This window comes from Periplaneta americana, chromosome 12 (assembly GCF_040183065.1).
Source record: "Periplaneta americana isolate PAMFEO1 chromosome 12, P.americana_PAMFEO1_priV1, whole genome shotgun sequence".
Lineage (NCBI taxonomy): Eukaryota > Metazoa > Arthropoda > Insecta > Blattodea > Blattidae > Periplaneta > Periplaneta americana.
The window spans coordinates 94,813,956-94,827,458 of NC_091128.1; the positions used below are offsets into that span (position 1 = coordinate 94,813,956).

At 36.5% G+C, this 13,503-nt stretch overlaps 1 protein-coding gene across 5 annotated transcripts in view; it reads right to left on the reverse strand.

Moving 5' to 3' along the window:
- Positions 1–13,503, reverse strand: part of LOC138710693 (zinc finger protein 236-like) — a 108,428-nt gene that overhangs the window by 5,403 nt on the left and 89,522 nt on the right. For all 5 annotated transcript variants that reach the window (XM_069841759.1, XM_069841756.1, XM_069841757.1 and 2 more), the window contains exons 25-26: positions 2,478–2,757; positions 865–1,340 (exon numbers count right to left, since the gene is read on the reverse strand). In XM_069841759.1, the coding sequence (XP_069697860.1) occupies positions 865–1,340; positions 2,478–2,757 (756 nt within the window). The remainder of the gene's footprint in view (positions 1–864; positions 1,341–2,477; positions 2,758–13,503) is intronic.

Here is a 13,503-nt window from a genome sequence, read left to right on the forward strand (position 1 = left end):
TAACGTCCCAAAAAATGTTCATTTCCAGTCCAAACATAAAAGTTATTTGAGGTGTTTAGTACTCACCTTATATCTAATTCGCTGTCTGCATTCGTACTGTTGAATTGTCAATGTGAAGTTTTGAAGTAATAAAATATTGATAACCTATATGGATATCGTTTGTAAAATTTAAATTGAAATCATTTCTGTATTACATGAGTCGATAAATTTTTATCGACAGCTGCAATCTGTTGAAACACTTTATCGAAGGTATGTCTTGTAAAGAATTATAATGTCGAATTTTTCAATGATCTGTGGTCTAATGGTTATGAGAGACCGCTAAGCACAAGGTTTCTAGATCGATTCCTGGTGATTCCAATATGATACGTATAATTAAAATATATATGTGTTATGTGCAGTGAAGGTAGTAGAGAGTAGTAGAAAGTGAGAAGAGATGGAGGAAAAAAGTAGATAAAAGAGAAAGGAGAAGAGTTTTTATTCCCCACCCTTTTTGTTCCACAATCCCGTAAGACACTTGAGTTAATGCATAACTGAAATATGTGAAAATCTGGCAGCTCTGGTATTGTGCACTTATTCCCAAACAAAAATATGGCATGTATATACAATTTATTATGTCTGAAAGTTTTAGGAAATAGTTATATACCCTTAATGGATTCATAGAATGAGTAAAATAATTATGGTATGTAAGAACACGAAACTTTGCATAAATACCGCACTGGCCCGAATCTCATACAATGTCATACAGATCACCAAAAAGAATATTGAACACACTGTTTTTACAAACAAAATTGTAAACTTGACTGACAAAGGTGCAAAGAAATGAATAAGTAATTTTACATTAATTGTTCAGAATTTCATCTGTACCTGCAGCTGCTGCAGAAGACTTTCGTCCAGTTGTAAAGTTTGAGTGGTATAAGATTGCAGAGTGCCACTTGGATCCACTCCTGCAATCTGCAAGCCATCAGTCAGCTGCAGATGGAAGTTCCCCATGACATGATTTCCATCAGCAGTCGTGGTAAGCAGAGAAGAATTGAACGGTTCTCCCGGGATAAGACTGTTGAGGGTAGCGGGATCAAGAGCAATGTGGGTCACAGGTTCAGTTACCAACTCTGCTCCACTGCCTGTCACCGTATTCTGCAGTTCTGACTGCTGTTCTTGATCGACTGAGGGCTGTTCTTGCTGTTGCTCAGTAACATGCTTGTTCCGACGTGATGAGGCATGTTGGGGTGGAAATTTACCATCTGTAGTCGCATGTTTCATGTGAGATTTGAGATGGGCTTTACGATGACCTGATGTGCGAAATCTCATATCACACAGAGGACATTTGAAGGGCTTTGCACCTGTAAAATTTAAATAAATTACTCCTCTAACCATTGGCTGGTTGTATCTCACTGAGTCATAAAATAATGGACATGTGTATTATAAATAATGTTACAGACTAAAATCACGTCACATTCCATACACAACAATAAATTAGCGACATAGTTGGTCACCCACCAGTAAGTGACGAATATGTATAGACTGTGTTCATGTTAGTGGAGATCGATCGGAACTTAACGATTCGTGAGTTGGCGCAAGATATAGGATTGGAACCTTCGACTATCCTTCACATCTTGAAGGATCACCTGAAAACTGCCTCAAAATGGGTTCTGGACATGGCAACGATATGACGCTTCTCATACTCTCTTGCAGTGCTAAGAGCGCGAAGGCGAAATCTTTTTATGGCGTATCATTACAATTGATGATCCCTGGGCCAGATCTTATGAACCACCAATTGGACGAGTGGCATCATCACGGGTCACCACGAAAAACAACAGTTTGGCAGATCTCCACCAATGTGAAGGCTATGCTGATTCTTGCCTATGATTGGGATGGTGTGATCTTAAAGCATATCGTTCCCACAAGGCAGAACGTTAATAATGCGGAGTACTACTGTTCGTCTTTGCGAAACAATCTGTGAGCAGCTCTGACAAGAAAACGGCGACACTTTATGGATAACACACCCATCGTTCTGCAAGACAAAGTTAGGGCGCATACAGCAGGAGTTGTGTCTGAATTGTTCAATCGCTGGGGCTGGGAAGTGCTCTATCACCCCCATATTCTCCGGATTTAAGTCCTTGCGACTTTGATCTAATCCCTAAGATGAAAGACCCAATTCGCAGGATTCGCTTCAGAACAGTTGAAGACTTTTACAGGCAACCGACCACTCTATTCGCACCATCAACAGATTAGGCAGTGCCAACGGGATCCAACGGCTTCCGCATTGCTGGGAACACATACACAACGCTGGTGACTACATCGAAGGCTTGTAAAACTTAGAACCATCGAGAAAAAAAATAATTGCCAGAATTGAAAAATCAACCTATGTATTTCGTATTGTGAATTCTGCTTGAAACTGAAGTGAGCTTAATCTTATTTTAGTGCAAAAAAGAGCTCTTTTTTTTTAAGACTGTATTTATAATGGAAATAAAACAAACCTGTGTGGAGACGCATGTGAACTTTGAGGCTTCCTTTTGTGGAGAACAGGCAACCACAAACGTGGCAGGCAAAGAGCTTCTGTCCACCATGTGTCTTTAGATGGCTGTCTAGCGTTGACTTAACAGTGAAACATTTGTTACAACATGCACACTGGTATGGACGCTCTCCAGTGTGAATTCGAATGTGGCGTACAAGATCCGAAGGCTTTCGGAAACTCTTCGGACAGTATCTGCACTGATTTGGGTGAATTGGCTCCATGTTATATTGTTGTTCAGGGTCCTGAGGAAAAGTAAGATAAACTGGTAATTTTCTTCCTTTCACTTAAAATGTGTTTATCTACTGTATTATAGAAGCAAGTATAAAATTCACTGTACACTATATAGTTGTGGAGACCTCAGTAAGAAAGTTAATTCATAAAATCAAACTCTTAAATATGGCAGTCATTCTTACTTATAGTAAATCTAGAATAGTATCAACTGTCTCTTTTGAACTTTAAAAGATTAAAGACAGAGAAAGGGAAAGGGAGGGAATGAAATGCAGTAATATAAATTATTACAAGAACTAGAAGACACAATTGTTTTATAAGGCACAGTTCGGTATTAATTAATGGGCTTAGAAAACTGACGGGCTAGCAAAAGAAAGACAAAAAATTAAAGACATGAATATCTCTACACTATCCTTCAATATACTGAAATAAATATCATAATAATGCCCACTCTACTATATGGGGCTACCGTGACATAAATGCAGCTGGAAAATAAGTCGAGGATATACTAAATAGCAATCCAATAAAGCTTGTATGTAATGGCAATGATCCAGTCACTTATCTACATTACAATAGCACTAGAACAAATCCAGATCTTCTTATGGCTCTTCTGACATAGGTGCATTGACAACACGTGAAATCATTGATGATCTCAGCTCTGATCATAAACCAGTTATAGCCAAAATTACTATTTGTACCAAACATTCACAAAGACCTTTGCATATAAGGCCGTCCTGGAACTTCAAAAAGGCAAATTCAACCTAATATATACAGGGTGTTTCAGAATTCAACCGAAGAAATTTAAGGGGTTGTAGAGGGGTCCTAGGTAAGTATTTTGAGAGGGGAAACTAGGGGTCTCCAGGTTCAAACTTGCATGTAATGGCGTTGGGTCAGTATGCCACTGATTGATCTGGCACGTCGCATAGTGATACATTTGGAAATGTGTCACAAACTTCAGCAGGTGTTTTTTTTTTTTTTACTTAGGGTATGTAACTTTAAACTAGTATTGTAATATTGAAAAGTCAGCTCTAGTTATTTTGTAATGTACATAATAATGACAATTGTTTAGAGAAGGAATGTAGTTTGGGAAATGCATATCCTTTTCTCTGGAGAAGTCACAGTATGTTTATCAATTAACTTGTAGTGTACATAAATTGTGCATACCAGTATTCTGTTTAATAGAAAATATCTTAACAAAATGGATAAATAAGAAAGGAAATAAATTTCCCTTTTTGTCATCCGTATAGGAGGACGTAAGCAATAGTCAGGAAGTGCTGTACAGTACAGTATGTATGTATGTATGTATACTGTAATAAAGGAAAACAAATTATTCTTTCACTACTCATTGTCAGTTGGAAAACAAGTTACAGAAACAGTTCAAAGTAATGATCTCCATCTTTTCTGCAACCAATCAAGTACCTTTTCTGAAGTTTATTAATTATTCTGGCTTAGCCATTACAAACTATGTACAACGAATTTCGTACAACTTAAACATTAAAATGAGACAAAAATGTATAAAAATAATAATACAGAACACAAAAAGACCATGCACTTGTCAGCCAGCGCATTTCTAACAAATACCTAACTGAGCTCCATTAAGACTGACTTGATCTCAAGTAAACTGTAATGGACCAATGGCTAGTACTATACAGTATACTCTTGTCGAAAGCATAATAAATAAATATCACAATACGTATTTCGGTGGTTCAGAAAAGATAGAATTCACATAACTCATCAATAAGATAAGATATATTGGAATTAAAAAAAACTACCACAGTCGGACTCGAACACACAATTTTTGGTGGACGCCTGATGCATTGTTCATTACATAAAAATCTCATGTCTGTAAGTCCATTCTAAAATAGGTACGATAATGAAAGTGACTGACTGAATGGGGTTGAAACAAGCAGTGCAGTGACGTGCTGTCTCATTATTTGTCGGCAATTTTACAGATTCTGTGAAGGCTAAATTTTGAAAATGCAGTTGATTAGTTCTTAACAGTTGGGCTTCATGCAATCCCTAATAAGATCCGAAACCATCGCATATCATTCCACACCTCTATTTAGTTTTAATACTGGACTATGAGTGTCAAATGTAAACAACTTTAACAACTGAGAACTCAAATATTTTTCATCGGAGACACTGGCTTCAAATTGCTTGCCTACAACCCCTATATAATCAGATAAATTTCTACGGTTGAATTCTAAAACACCCTGTATCTTATATATAAAACCTTTTATGGCATCTTTATGGTATTGATAACCTCAACTGAACAGCACTTGAACAAATTAAAAATGTACATCATCAGATACTCTGTCTCATCACTGGTGGTTTAAAGACTACAACTATTGATGCAATGCGACTTCTGACACAAAATAGTACATTTCAATCAACAAAGGAGGAGAAGGCTCTACTTCTTTATAAGATACTAATTAGAATGCCAAATAATGAATATTGGAGCAAGTATGAAATTAGTGAACGAAACCTTAAGACCCAAAAGGATTTATTCAAAGCATTACAGAACTGAAAGAGAAAATGGAACTACTTATATGCATACCAGCAAGTCTTCCTCTCCCATCAAACCCACTAAATTTAGAACCAATACGTTCTTCCCTTAATCTTATTAACAAGCTTTACAAGAGTGAATCAAATCCAATCGAATTAAAACTTTCAGCACTTGAAACACTAAATAGGTTTAATGTATCCAAAAAAAATAATGGCTTCATGTTTTTACTGATGGGTCATATACATGCAAGCAATAAATTATGGAGCAGTGTATTTTCTGAACTCTTCTCTTTTTATACAGCACTCGGCCAATACAAAAGAACCTTTGACGGAGAAGTTGAAGCTATCTGAATAGCATTATATCAGCTGTATTACTTTAAAGATAAGTAGATAAGTTTGATAAAGCAGTGCTATTTATAGACTTAAAATCTGCCATTGAAACAATAGCTAATGTGAATTTATCCTTATCTTCAGAAACAGAGTAATGCAGAACATTACATAAGCAGTTACTATCGGAGAAAAAAATGCATATTCTCTTAATGGATTCCTGGACACTGCGGTGTTGAGGGAAATGAAACTGCAGACACCCTAGCTAAGAAGGGCTCTCAAATTCTGCAGATAAAACACAAACAACAACTTTTCGCACAGAAAAAGACTCATCTGCAAAATCATCACTCAAAGTTCAGCTGTCAACAAGAATGTCAGATAAAGAGTGGCATAAAACCATAGACCATATCCCAGACTACCTGAGGAATGTAGCTGTTGCAGAATTCCGTCTCCTCACAGGACTGCCTACTACATCATCTGCATCATTTCGGAATTGCATCAAGCCTTAAATGTATGTTGTGTGACCAAAAAGAAGTTTATGACAAAAACCATTTGATGCGCTGTCCTGCTTTGTCAAAAAGCATTGTAACTAGCAGATACTGGGAGCCCAGAAGTAAAATTAACTTATAACCATTGTTATGTTCATGCTGTTTGAATAAATAAATAAATATCATAATCATCATCACCATTAACAGAAGAGAGTTTAAGTTTACTTAGTTTTGTCCCATATAATTAAAATATTCCTGTTTTTCTTCTCCTTTTGGACTTGCAAGGTCTTGTCGTCCATTACAATGTACAACGAACACCAATTTTGGGCATTCAATCTCCTTTTCAAGGCGACAATCTGTTGGACCCAACTGTACTATTATTTCGATATATCTTCTACTATATGTTTAACTTTTCCTTTTGCTCGTATATTCATGTTTCTTGATGACCTAAATGTGTGAATCCTAAAAACAGTCTTAAAAAGCGTATTTGAGATGCTTTCAGTTGCTGATATTATTTTGTATTTCAAATTAAAATACAAATCTCTCTTTCTTATTTCAATTTATCTTTGAATGAAAGGTGATTCATTTTTTGCTGCTAACATTTGACTAAAACTTCTTCATATAATTCAATTTATTTTATTACATCTTTGTATTTGACATGAATAATAAGTAGAAAATTGAAGCATGAAATGAACAAACAACTAGAAGCATCATTCATTATCAAACAAATATGCGAGTATCCAATAACACCACTCTCATACTAACACCATTGAGAGATGTAACATAACCCATTATAGCAGTGGTTCCCAACCTTTTTTGACTGGTGAAGCACTTTACAGAACGCCCACGATATCACAACACACTTATTTGTATTTGTTCTTTCTCAGAATCAGTAGATAAGAAGTTAGGAGATCTATGCATTGCATATAATTGTGTGGCCAAAAAGTTTACTTCCACTTGTCATCAACCTACAATACTGAGAAAGAGTATCTTGTGTGTGTAAATGGGATGGATTTTTACTACTCTCTACTAAGACTATCTTGTACACGGACTGCCACCCCATAGTGATGGATCTTTAGTATCATACATCCAGTGCACATAGGCCAATGTTAACATTAAAGCAGGCACATTTTTAAATAGAAGCGGCATGTTGTGTGGCATCAGAGAAAGAGAAAGGTAAGTGCCTGCTACCTGCAAGCCTGACTTATCTACATTACATATATGATAAAAATTTATATTATTGTTTTTGAAAACTCACCTATTAAAATTAATGTGAAATCTGTGTTTGGTGTGTTGCACAGAGTTTGTCAATATGTGGCCTTATTCAAATCTCACATATAATTAAACAGTGTTCATGGGTTAGATGAGAAACATACAATATATATGTGTTCATACAACTGTGTTATATACATACTAGGTTCAAAAAGTTCCCGGAATTTGCTAGTATCATAGAAACAACGTACCTTAAACACTATTCTACAGCATTCCCTTCAAAATAGTTGCCTTCCGCAACAATACACTTTCGCCAACGCGTGTAGAGTTCCTGGAAGCAGACCTGGAAGCCATTTTGTGAAACCCGTCTTAGTGCTCTCATCGCGTTTGCAATAACCTTTTCAGCATTGAATCTCCGTCCTTTCAGATGACTTTTCAGACGGGGAAACAGAAAGTAATCAGGTGGTGAGAGATCAGGAGAGTATGGTGGGTGATCCAAAGCAGTTATGTTGTGCCTGGCAAGAAAATTCTTTACAATAATTCCGCGATGAGCAGATGTATTGTCATGCATAAGGAACCAGTTGTTTTCTACCCACTTTTGTGGACGTTTCCGTCTCACTGTGTCCCGGAGGCGATGGAGGATTTCTACGTGCAATTCTTTCGTTACAGTACGACCTTCTGGAATGAACTCATGGTGGATGAGACCCTGAGAGTCGAAGAAAACTTCCAACATAACTTTGCCTTTGGAAGTGTCCCTAGGAAATTTTTGCTTCCGTGGTGATGTTTTCGATTTACACTCAGATGACTGTCGTTTAGGGACTGGGTCGTACAAGTAGCACCAAGTTTCATCACCAGCAATAATTTTGTTTAAAAAATCACCATCTTCATCAGCCATACTGATCAAGTCCCCAGCAAGAGTCATTCTTGTTTCTTTCTGTTCTGCCGACAACATTTTCGGAACTAACTTCTGAGACATGTAATGCATGTTGAGATGCCTGTGAAGAACATTTTGTACACTTCCGACTGATATTCCGACCTCTGCTGCTATATCTTTTATGGTTTTACGTCGGTCGTCCCTCACAACATTACGCACACGCTGAGCGATTGCTTCATTTGTTGCAGTTGTTGGTCGGCCGCTGCGTACGTATCTTCGATGCTATCGTGGCCACCAGAAAAGCGTTTATGCCAGGCATACACTTGAGTTTTTTTCATTGCTGCTTCGCCATATGCTTTTTCCAACAATCTTAATGTCTCTGCAGGAGTTTTGTGTAACAAAACACAAAACTTGATGTTTGTACGTTGCTCTGTGGACATAATTACAAAATGCGACGAACAAACAAAACACTATGACAAACAATTGCCTACAACTCAAAACCAACAATCGCCATTATCAACAAACTTTAAGAAAATGACATCATGAATGTTACCAACAAAACAAATGTATAATATGCCTTGTTATATATTAATACGAAAAATGGTAGTAAAATTCCGGGAACTTTTTGAACCCAGTAGTATATTGTATGTGTCTCATGTGGCCTTATGGTTGACAGGCCAACATGCAAATCATCTTCAAGTTGCACCAGTCTTTTCCTCTCATTCTAGACTTCACTGATGTTTTTAAATAACTGATCATTTAAATACTAGTCGTACTTAACACTCATTCTAAAAATTCCCATCAGAAGTTCTCAAGTTATGATTAACCTCTCTCTGTGCAAGAAACATTGAGTTGTCACTGTAGTTGGGCTCACTTCCATTGCAAAACTTATGAAACCTTTAATTTTCCTCATAAATGCTGCTGTTCCATCTGTGTGAAGACAGATGCAATTTCCCCAGGAAATACGTTCAGCAAAATACTAATTAACACAATCACAAATATCTTTGCCTGTATTAGTAGTTTAAAGTTCTTGACAAAGTAAAAATTGTTAAATAATATCTCAATTATATTCGAACCTAATAAACCAACTGGCATTTATCACTTGCGTCAATACCTTCATTCAACTGGAGAGCAACCACAGTATCCTCCACCAATTTACTGCTCACATTCATTTCAATGCCATGACTCATGAGATATTTCTATTATTCTGCAGCTGATGGTGTTATCCGGTAACGAAATTTTGGACATTTCTTCGGTTTTTTCCAGATATTCTACACCAAAGAAAGCTATACTTTTTCCTTTTGCTTGAAAAGATTGTGTTACATACATATAATAATAAACAAGTGGTTTCACATTGCAGTGACCAGGGCTGCCAAGTTAAAATTCTGAAATAAGCTGTAAAATTACCACACACACAATAATTTATAAATTTATAACTGGGCGTTAATGCATAGGATGAAAATAAATGGTTCTAAAAGTAAATCTATAACATTTTCTAACTGGAATTACGAATTCAGTGGTGTTGTAATTCCGCAAGAACAATGTTGTAAATACCTAGGAGTGTATTTAAACTCCAAACTTTCTTGGGGAGAGCATGTTGACAATGTTACGGGTAAAGCATGGAGGGCACTTCACTTTATTATAAGAATCTTGAGAAAGGCTAGCCCCAAATCGAGGGAAATAGCATATCTAACGTTAGTGTGACCATTATTGGAATACGGAACTACATGTTGGAATCCCTATAGAATACATCAGGTAAATTCGTTAGAAAGAATCCAGTATAGGGCAGCTAAATTTGTTAAAGGTAAAAGAGAAGATGAAAACGATACGTTAAATGAACTTAAATGGGAAACTTTGGAAAACAGACGTAGGAAAACTAGACTAACATCATTGTATAGAGCACATCTAGGTCAGAAAGCATGGGTAGACATAACGGCTCGGTTAGAAAAGCCAACGTACTATGGTAGGGACGATCATGATTTTAAAATCAAATGTAGGAAACAGAAAACGGATGTAGGTAAATTCTCATTTTTAAATAGAACTATAAATGATTGGAATGACCTACCTGCAGCGGTCTTTGAGGGCTGTCCTTCCTTAAGGAGATTCAAGAATAACTTAAACAGTTGTGTATAAAGAGCAAATTAAAATTAAGGTGACATTTAACATTTAATTTTTTTAAGGTGACATGTATTTATTTAGTCTGATGAGTTACTCCCTTGGTTTGAATTGTAAATTATTTAAAAATAGCGTGTAAGAGGGCCTTAGACTAGAAATGTTTAGCTTAAATGTAGTTCTATTTATAAGTATGCATAAGGGTGTAATTATCTATCTTATTTGAACTGTTGTATCAGTGAAGAGAGGTGAGTCAGTGAAGTTATGGTTTTACAGTGCAGTGAATAGTTCCGATCAGTGATAATTTATAGCGTCAATGAAATGTGTTCTATATTGTCAGTGAAATGTGTCCTAAAGTGTCAGTGAAATGCGTCATAGTGCCACTGGAGTGACTGAGATTAGAGTAAAGTGAAAGACTACTGAAACTTATGTAGGGCCTATACATATGTAGGTTGTATTGTAAAATTAGGTTATTTTATGTTTTATTATTGATTGTAATTATTGTGTTAAATTGTATTGTGTATTGTAACTTTATTGTGTATTGTTTATATTGTGTATACCACTGCCCACTTGCAGTGTAAATAAATACATGCATTAACAAATTATTCACCTTTGAAAATGTGAAACTCACAACATATACAGTCGATTACTAAGAATTACTTTTATTATACTCTTCAGTGGCATGTCTGGTTTTATTAAAATATTTTTCATCAAACACTTCTTCATGGTACTTTCCCTCATAGTTTAATTTGCAACATACAATGGAAGAGAAAGTTCTTTCATATTAACACTTGTAAGATTAGAACCAGAAGTGCATCAGCTTTTAGACCAAACCGTGCCTAAGTGTATGGACCCATGCCAAGCCAAGCATCAGTTTTTACAAACTGACAGAGCAATTTATGCAGCAAATCAGACATCAAACTTTTTAAAAATTATATACATCGTAACTTTTTCTGCCATGAGATCATTAAATGAGCTTTGAAGTCTTTATAAAAGTTTAAACTGAAAATTGAAATAAACCAAATGATACAAAGTAGAGTATGCCACAGCTCTTGTGAAAAAAGCTGGCAAATGGATACCACGTGCTGACAAACCTTAGAAAACGTTGTTTTAAGCTTGAAAAGCTGACACTTGGCAGTCCTGAGTGATACATTCTTTCCACGTAACCATCCTTTATTAACTGCCTATATATTCATATTCATTAAATATACTTACGCCATTTCCACAGCACAAGATCCTCCCCTTTCTTCCATCCATACTTGGCTCCACCCATGTCACTTACCCCTCCCTATCACTTTCGAGAGAACACATCATTCATTGGTTTGGTACCGGTACACATTGCTGTTAAGGTTCAGAGCCCTTCTAATTATTAAGTCATAATAAAAGGCAAAGGAAGCTTTTAACAGAAAAAGAAGCATCTTCTGCGGAACTATGGACAAAGAACTAAGGAAGAGACTAGTAAAGTGCTATGTGTGGAGTGTAGCATTGCATGGGGCAGAAACATGGATATTACGACGAAATAAAGAGAAGCAACAAGAAGCATTTGAAATGTGGACATGGAGAAGGATGAAGCATGTGAAATGGACAGACAGAATAAGAAATGAAGCTGTGTTGGAAAGAGTGGTGAAGAATGAATGATGTTGAAACTAATCAGGAAGAGGAAAAGGAATTGGCTGGGTCACTGGTTGAGAAGAAACTATCTTCTGAAGGATGCACTGGAAGGAATGGTGAACAGGAGAAGAGTTTGGGGCAGAAGAAGATATCAGATGATAGACGACATTAAAACATACGGATCATATGCAGGTTTACAGTGAAAGACCTGCCCTTGGCCAGAACACTATGAATGAATGAATAAAACCTGTTTACGGCAATATTCACGGTCCTGCGACTTCACTTTGTTATTTATGCACTCTCACAAATCACTTAACTCACACACTTTCCTTGTGTAGATACACCTCCCCTCAGGCCTTGTCAGGTTAACTAAAACAGTACCGTATGCGAAGAAACTCCTCTGGATTAAACAGTGTGTTAAGTTGATAGGGTACCACTTACCCATTTTTCACCAAATCACAATACAAGTAGCATATGAAAAATCTGTTCTGCCAGATGTGTCTGGTGTCCAAGATCGTTAAGGCAACATCCTCTCAACACCAACATTGCTGGATCGAAACTTCACAAGGTAAGTTGTACATTAATAACGACTTGCCATAATTGCAGGACATAATACAGAAGAGAGACATGAAGAAAATTACAAAGCAAGGACTGTGGAGGAGGAACGAAGAAGAAGAAGAAGAAGAAGAAGAAACTGGGATGAGAGGGGTGACAAGAATAAGACCGAAAAGCTACCTATGAGTTAAAGTTTTATCCCTGTAACTGTTCCACCATCTAGTGCTGCTTACATAAACCACTGACATTCTCGCCATCTACGACCTACCAATCTCCCCACCATGTGTGTTTCTCCCTACCCTAAATCCTCCTCCTACCACATACTCGAATGCTTGTTCAGGTTGGGAAAGTGCGGCATGGGTGTAGCTTTTCTGAATTACCATTTCTTCCACAGCATTGCCAAACATTTTTATTAGTCCCTTGTCTATATAATGTTTTCTCTGTTGGGCTAATGCAGTTCAGTTACTGCATATGAAGCATGCAATGCTTTGCCAGAAACAGAATGAGGACAATATATTTTGTAACTTTAAAAGAAATTCAAAATGTTCTCTTGGTTTTGAAGCTACATAAGAATGATTACTAGCTAAACGTATTTTAAGTTTATTCGGCACCACCGACTGATTTGACAAAACATTTCCGCATATTATAAAGACACTCGAGATTCTGTTTATGCCATATAAAACTATATTGCAAGTATTCATCACTGTATTCTTACGCAACAGAGCACTTCTTTTTTATCCTGAAGGGAGTCATAATTTCCGCTCACATTACTTGAACTAGCACTAACCCAGAACTTGATTCAGCTTGTCTTTTTCGAATCTGAAATCTATGCATGATAAAACTGAACTAAAGTACTTTGGTATTCACTGGTACTGTCTGTCTCAAACTAAAATTTACCGTATTAAAAACTTCATGATAAATATAAAATGCATTGTATAGAGACTTTCTGGATGGCAAACAATTTCATCTTTAATTCTAAAATTTCGCGACAATGGGACTCGCAACACACTGGTTAGAAAAAACTCCTTTATAATTACATGCATTTTTCACACTTATTTTTTTTCCGAGGTCCCACC